The sequence below is a fragment of the Apodemus sylvaticus genome, chromosome 19, assembly GCF_947179515.1.
Source record: "Apodemus sylvaticus chromosome 19, mApoSyl1.1, whole genome shotgun sequence".
NCBI lineage: Eukaryota > Metazoa > Chordata > Mammalia > Rodentia > Muridae > Apodemus > Apodemus sylvaticus.
The window spans coordinates 25,101,440-25,109,233 of record NC_067490.1 but is presented as its reverse complement, the minus strand read 5'-3'; the positions used below and the strand labels follow the sequence as shown (position 1 = coordinate 25,109,233).

The following is a 7,794-nucleotide window of genomic DNA, read 5'->3' as shown; positions in this document are numbered from 1 at the left end:
CTGATGCTCTCTTCTGGCCCTTTGGGTACCAGGCATGTACACAGTGCACAGACACACGTGTGCAAAACATTCATATACAGAATATAAAAATAACTTTCTTTAAGAAGGAAGGGAAATAGGGGGGAAAGGAAGAGACTTCCCCAAAGAAACATTATATCCAAATATAAAAAATAAATTTAACAGGTTGGGCAGTGGTGGTGCATCCCAGCACTTGGGAGGCTGAGGCAGGTGAATTTCTGAGTTCAAGGCCAGCCTGGTCTACAGAGTGAGTTCCAGGACAGCCAGGGCTATACAGAGAAACCCTGTCTCAAAAAAACCCAAAAGAACAATAAATAAATAAATAGATAGATAGATAGATAGATAGATAGATAGATAGATAGATAAACAAATCCTATAACCTTTCTCTAGAGAGTCATAGATTTGAAACCCAGAAAAGGTTGATAGCGCCATCTAGGGCCTGTCCACAGACCTACATGTTGACTGACCGGCTGTCCCTTCAGCTCCCTCCTCTGGTCTTAGTCCTGGCTATTTGCTTCACTCTCTCCTCTCTCTCTCTCCTCTCTCTCTAGGACCCGCCTCCCTGGTTCTGTCTGCCACCACAGACTGCCTCAGCACCACCCTCAGCACTGGGAGCCATCCTCTCAGGAGGGGGCGCCCAGCAACAACACGGGGTTGACACACTGTGTCAAGATCAACCTGGACTGTGCAATATTCCCCTCGCTTTGTTTCCCATGAGAATGAGCTGCCATTTTCTCACCCCACCCCCACCCCAGGAAAACTCCTTAGAAAGCTTTATTTTAAAAACCATATTCCTTGCCAGGCGGTGGTGGCGCACTCCAGCACTTGGGAGGCAGAGGCAGGCGGATTTCTGAGTTCAAGGCCAGCCTGGTCTACAGAGTGAGTTCTAGGACAGCCAGGGCTACACAGAGAAACACTGTCTTGAAAAAACCAAATCCAATTAAAAAAAAAATGTTCCTCCTCAGTCAGTATTTAAACAAGGTGACACAGTCCTGGGTTCCTTCTGACAAAAAAGGATACATCCAGACTGTTGGTGGTGGCACATGCCTTTAATCTTAGTGCTCCGGAGGCAGAGGCAGGAGGATCTCTGTGAGTATTAGGACAGCTTGGTCTACAGAATGAGTTTCAGGACAGCCAGGACTACACAGAAAACTTGTCTCAAAAAAAAAAAAAAAAAACAAAAAACAAAAAACAAAAAACAAAAAACAAAACAAACAAAAGACAAAATTAAAAAAAAAAAGAAACATCTGGCTTCCAATCTCCCAAACTGGACGAGGAGGCCACAGAGTCAGGGGAGGAGCCAGGCATTTCAGGGATGAGCTGGGAGCAAAGGGAGAGGGATGGCTCCTGGAGAAAGAGTGGGGACACATCGGCTCCAGATAGTTCCGGTAGGTAGGGTTGGGGAACACTGGGGGACGGGAGGGCCTGCTTCAGGGAGAAAGAGAGCGCAGAGGAGAAAGGACTCAGGCTGGCGGATAGGAAAGTGCTGTCTCCTGACATCAGGGCCGAGTCAGCCACAGATGAGGATTCCTGCCCGGTGTGCTTGGTGTGCCTGCAATTCTAACGGTGGGGAGAGGAGCCAGGAGGAGGCCTGGGCCTTGCTGGACAGTCAGCCTAGCCTAACCAGTGGGCCCCAGATCCCACTGAAGGACCCTAAGGACATAGATGGCATTTCTGAGGGCGACAGAGGGGTTGTCCTCTGGCCTCCATGCACATGTACAAAACACACATACAGACACACACACACACACACAAATACACACACACGCACATGAATATACACTTACATGCGTATGTACACAAATATACACATGTACACATGAACACATATCCACATGTGCACACACACACACCTACACTCACACCTATATATGAATATACATCTGCGTGTGCACACACACAAATACACACATGAACACACATATACATGTATGCACATACAAATACACACATGAACACACATCTACATGTACACACACACAAATACACACTTGAACGCACATATACATATGCACATACACAAATACACACATGAACACACATCTACATGTATGTATACATGCACTCACACCTGCACATGGCCACGTGTACATGTACACATACTCACACATACAACTTCCAGCTGACACCAGTTCAAGAGCAAGCACTGTCAGGTCACATGGTCACTGCTCAGTCTTGGGAAGCCCCTCACTTCAATCACGTGAAATTTGGATACTCGTTTCCGTAGATCTTCTGTGAGCAGGAAGTCTGGACTGGACTCTACAGATCCCTTATTCTCAGGACTTGACAGAACACGGAGATGGTAGCAAGCCTCTCGGGAGAAAGCTCAATACCTCACGCCAAGGTTCCTGGACACCCAAGTTTCTTTTATTCATGGACTGTATTCCTATACCTAACAGTCCTTGAAACAAATGCAGACAACAGTGACACCTATCGCGTTACATGAATGAAAAACTACCTTGAATGGTGTCCCACCCCACAGTACACACAAGGGGGATGACACCCCAGGTGCTCAGAGTGCCCTGAAGTGGGTGAGATTCCTCCTGGCTCCAGGGCAGTGCGTTCCGCCACATTTGGAGATGCAGGTGCCAAAGCCCTTGCTCCTCCGACCCCCACCCCGGTGCCTATGAAGCCAACAAGACAAGTGAGGCCGTGTTAACCGAGATTCCCTAGTTCACTAAGCCTGCCTCCCTCTCCAGGGTTCAGGCCCAGTTTCCCACCAGAGGTAGTGTAATGCCTGAAAGGGGCACCCCAGCAACCCTGAGTCCTGATGCTATAAGCTCACGGCCCAAGTGAAAGACTTGCCAAAAGGGATCTTTGGGGCCAGGTCCTTTGATTTTGAAAGTCAGCCCATCTTTGGCTAAAATGTGCCAAACAGAGGTGTTGCTGGTAGTCACTGCCAAGCCAGCACCAGGATGCTTGGAGGACGGAGAGAGGAAGGCCAGCCAGGAGGCCGTCCGGTTGTCCCTGGTCATCACCCGGCTGGGCCACCTAGTTGTCCTTCCGTGGCTGCTGCAACCTCTTGGCTACAGCTGTGATCAGAGCTGCGCCCTTCCCACTGCCGTCTTCTGACAACATGAACGTCACGTCGCACTGAGGGGCCAGCTCTTTCACTGTCTCCTGCAGTATCCGGGAGAAGCTGGGACAAAGAGGAAGATGGGACGTCAGCCCTTGTAGTGAGGTTGGTGGACTCTATCGTGGTGACCAAGTTTTCCTCCCCAGCCTAGGTGAAAACTCCACTCCCGTGAGTCAAGTGTGGTGCCAGCTGTAGGATTCTCTCAGGACCAAACTAAGGGTCCCACTGCTGATAGAAGAGAACTAATACTGTGCATCCACATATGTACATAGATACACATAAGTACAAAATCGATGTAAAGATACTTAAATGGCTATATTTGTAAAAACCAAACCCCAAAATGTGTGTCACCTAAGGGACAAAGAAAAGAAGCTGTAAGTCAGAGATCAGCACCACAGGAATTTTAAAATCTTATTCCTCATCTCTTGTCACCAAAATAAGATGAGAAACATTGAACAAAATAATAGCTTCTACTGGGAGGTGGTGGCACACAGCTTTAATCCCAGCACTGGGGAGGCAGAGGCAAGTGGATCTCTGTGAGTTCGAGTCTAGCCTGGTCTACAAAGTGAGCTCCGGGACAGCCAGGACTATATAGAGAAACTCTCTTAACCTTCCCTTCCAGCTGCCTTCCCCCACTTGCCGCCAAAACAAGTAACAGCTTTTGTTACTGAAGCTAATAAACTTAAGCCCGCTGTGAAGATGAGGAGTCTGTGTGGGTCCAGCCGGGGCCACCCACTTGCCTGCCCTTTTTGTCCTGGTTCCCACGCCCATCTTGGGGACTCACTGTGGGTGCAGCTTGTATAGTGTGCCGTCCACGCCCACGGTGACCTTGAAGTGCTGGAGGCCCTGGTCCTCTCTCCTCTTCTCTACGATGGCAGCCATGCCGGCGCCGCACATCTGGGCAGCCCTCCGGGACACAGCCCCGCACACCTCCTTCACCACGATGCTGTCTTCGCATGTGCTGTCCAGGCCCAGCTGCTGCAGGATCCTCCTGACCTGCAGGAGGGCCAGCCGGTCACTGTGGATGAGCCGGACAGAATATCAGCTGCTGCTTCCAGCCCCTGGACCGGAAGTCCTGTGATCCAGAGTCTTGTCACCTGGCTGTGCCTTAGCCTAATGGACTGTGGCAATGGCTGGGGCTGCAGAAAGTCAGAGACACAGGAAAAGTCCCCCACCCTAGGAAGTCCTATTGCCTTTAAAGAGCACGATGTAAAAGCACACTCTTGCCTGTCTCTCACTAAGAGCTAATATTAGGGTCGTCAATACCAGATGCCCATTTCCCCAGAGTCTGAGGTTCAAGGTACAAGGGATATCTAACCTCTTAAAGTCTCAACGGCAGCTTAGCACTCCCCTGTAGTACTCTTTCCACAGTCTGGAAGCCAATTTAACCTCCTGTTTCTATTTCTATGGTTTTGGGTTTTGTTTCTTGCTATGTAGCCTCTGGCTGGCCCGGCATCCACTCTGCAGTCAGTCTCAAAGTCATGATACTCTACCTGCTTCTACGTCCCCAGTGCTGGCATTAGATGTGTGTACTGTCAACACAGTAGAATATATGCTCTTTGAAGATAAAAGCACGTTCTCAGCAGCAAGCTGCACAGGGATATTCAATGATCAAGTGACTAAAGTAATACATGGTGGGGGGGGCGGACTGGAGAGATGGCTCAGAGGTTAGGAGCACTGACTGCTCTTCCAGAGGTCCTGAGTTCAAATCCCAGCAACCACATGGTGGCTCAGGGCCATCTATATGATGCCCTCTTCTGTCTGAAGACACTGGCAGTGTACTCCCATACATAAAATAAAATAGATCTTTAAACAACACCAAAGAAATATATGGCATATGATGAGACCTTGATCCAGGGACCCTTAATCCAGGGACACACAACTGGTCAAGGCACAGAGAGAATAGAGATCGCTGGGTGGTGATCCCTAATAGGGACATATGGGTCACATCCTCTCCTCCCAGGGTTTAGGTGTCATCTCAGAGAAGGAGGCAGAAAGAACCAGAGGTAGTGGGTGACTACTACACCGAAACTGGACATTGAGCTGGGGAGATGGTTCAGCGGTTAAGAACACTGACTGTTCTTCCAGAGGTCCTGAGTTCAATTCCCAGCAACCACATGGTGGCTCACAAGCTTCTGTAATGGGATCTGATGCCCTCTTCTGGTGTGTCTGAGGAGAGCAATGGTGTACTCAGATAAGTAAAAATAAATAGAACTTAAAAAGAAAACCAGACACGACAAGATAGCTGCACACATAACTCAGAGCGGCGGCGGTGACTGCGCGCATGCGCCACCCGAGAAAGGCTTAGCCCACAGCCTGGAGGGCAGAGGAGGCCACAGAGCTCCCTGGCTGAGGAGCTGCGGGCCGTTGATGGCTGCTGAAGGAGGAGCCCGCTTGAGAGAGCGCTCTTCAGGGATGGGGGCCCTGGGAGGCTGCCCGTGCTCCCGCACATGGCCATGACCATACAGGCAGGGTGAGACCCACCCCGTGGGTTTTCTTTAAAAGAATTCATGAAACTGGGGAGGGAATAGTGTGGGAGGGGGTGAGGTAGGAACTGGTGGGGAGGAATGGGGTGGGTTTGATCAAAATAAATTACATGTATATATGAAAAACTCAAAAAAAAATAGGTTTTTTTTTTAAAAAAGAATGGGAACCAGCCAGGTGGTGGTGGCGCACACCTTTGATCCCAGAACTTGGGAGGCAGAGGCAGGCAGATCTCTGAGTTCGAGACCAGCCTGGTCTAGAGAGTGAGTTCCAGGGCAGCCAGGGCTACACAGAGAGAAAAACAAAAACAAAACGATGAAAAAGAATGGGAACCTGCTAGAATCATGAACGTATACAGAGAAAGGGCACTGTGGGACAAGCTGGCATCAAGTCTACACCCCAGTTAAGGCACAGTGAGCCGGTAACAAGTGAAGACAACCTGCTCTGAGCGCTGAGCCTCAGGCCAAGGCCTGTGAAGTGGCATGCTTGATGAACCCTCAAAAGAACGGCTGACAAGCCACCCTGGAGGCGGGGTCACCGTGGGCCAGCCAGGGACAGAATGACCACGAATCTGCAGCCCCTGGAGGTGAAGCCATTTTATGTCATGGCTGCAGAGACCAGGGGGATAAAGCACTGAGTGCTGTTTGTCTTGGGCTGAATGCATTTGTATGGGTTCTCTCTCTCTCTCTCTCTCTCTCTCTCTCTCTCTCTCTCTCTCTCTCTCTCTCTCTCCTCTCAGATTTATTTATTTATTATATGTAAGTACACTGTAGTTGTCTTCAGACACACCAGAAGAGGGTGTCAGATCCCATTACAGATGGTTGTGAGCCACCATGTGGTTTCTGGGATTTGAACTCAGGACCTCTGGAAGAACAGTCAGTGCTCTTAACCTCTGAGTCATCTCCTCAGTCCGAGGGTTTTATTTTTTGTCTCAGTGAGTGTGTTTTAATGTTGGTCACTGCCTAGGAAGGCGGAAGGACAGACAGCTCCTGAGACACTGGTCAGATCATAGGAAGGACAGACAGCTCCTGAGACACTGGTCAGATCATAGGAAGGACAGACAGCTCCTGAGACACTGGTCAGATCATAGGAAGGACAGACAGCTCCTGAGACACTGGTCAGATCATAGGAAGGACAGACAGCTCCTGAGACACTGACTGGTTGGGTCACAGACACTTCTTATTTTCTTCCTTTCACTTACTTTTAAATTTTTATGTATCCTGTGATGCTAGGAATGGAACTCAGAGTGTCCTTCATGCCAGGCAAGCCCTCCACCAACAGAGAAAGTGAACTCTTGCCCCCCTCCCTTCTCCTCTCCCTCCCTCCAGGATCTTCCTTTGAAGCCTAGACTGGCCTCAAACTCTGAATCTCCTGCCTCAGCTGAGTGCTGAGATACAAGCAACCACCATGCTAGGCTTCTAGAAACGACTTGCTTGAGCTGAGGGGACACAGAACACAGACACAGGTGAGTCAGGCCGACTGAGGGAGAAGCTGTTCTCAGAGGATCCCACTGTTATACCTGCCCCTTAGCAGGCCAGACCACCGGTGACTCCTCCTCCTCCCCCCTCCTCTTCTTTTTAAAGGTTTATTATTTTCGTTTTATGTGTCTGAGTGTTTTGCTTGCACTGTGTGAGTGGCTATCACCCACAGAAGCCAGAAGAGGGCTGGCTGGGATTGGAGTTCCAGGCAGTTGTGAGCGGCCACAAGGATGCTGGGAACCGAACCCAGTTCCTCTGTAAGGTCAGCCACTGCTCTTAACCCCTGAGCCCTGTCTTTCTAGACCCCAATTTTACAGTGATATTACCGTCTACGGCCAGCTCTCCAGACAGGAAGAACCTACGGGAGCTCCTTTGTGAGTGCCCTGATTTCACTGGTAATGCGAGCACATTGATGTATTGGTTTTCTTGTGTTGTTTGTTTAATTGTAGCTTTGGAATAAAGTCTTGTTATACAGTCCTGGCCTGCCTAGCTCTCCCTGTGTAGCCCAAAGGAATCCCCCTGTTTCTGCCTCTCCAGGGCTTAGATGAGAGGTGTGTACCACTATACCTGGCTTGCTCTCTCTTTATGTCCATTACTGACACCAGGAGGGCTTTTTCACTCAAAACCATCTAATCAGAAAGACTAATAAAGTTCAGTGATTGAGCACAGATCGAGAAGAACCAGCATATCTTCGTAGCTGGTGGCAGCAGAAATACAAAGCACTAGTTTGTTTGTTTG

General features: G+C 49.5%; 1 protein-coding gene across 2 annotated transcripts in view; it reads right to left on the bottom strand.

Moving 5' to 3' along the window:
- Nucleotides 1-2,363: 2,363 nt before the first annotated feature.
- The window catches only part of Hkdc1 (hexokinase domain containing 1), a 41,049-nt gene continuing 35,618 nt past the window's right edge, over nucleotides 2,364-7,794 (bottom strand). For both annotated transcript variants that reach the window (XM_052164209.1, XM_052164210.1), the window contains 2 exons: nucleotides 3,879-4,112; nucleotides 2,364-3,157 (listed from right to left, as the gene is read on the bottom strand). In XM_052164209.1, coding sequence (XP_052020169.1) covers nucleotides 3,010-3,157; nucleotides 3,879-4,112 — 382 coding nt within the window. In that variant the 3' untranslated portion in view covers nucleotides 2,364-3,009. The remainder of the gene's footprint in view (nucleotides 3,158-3,878; nucleotides 4,113-7,794) is intronic.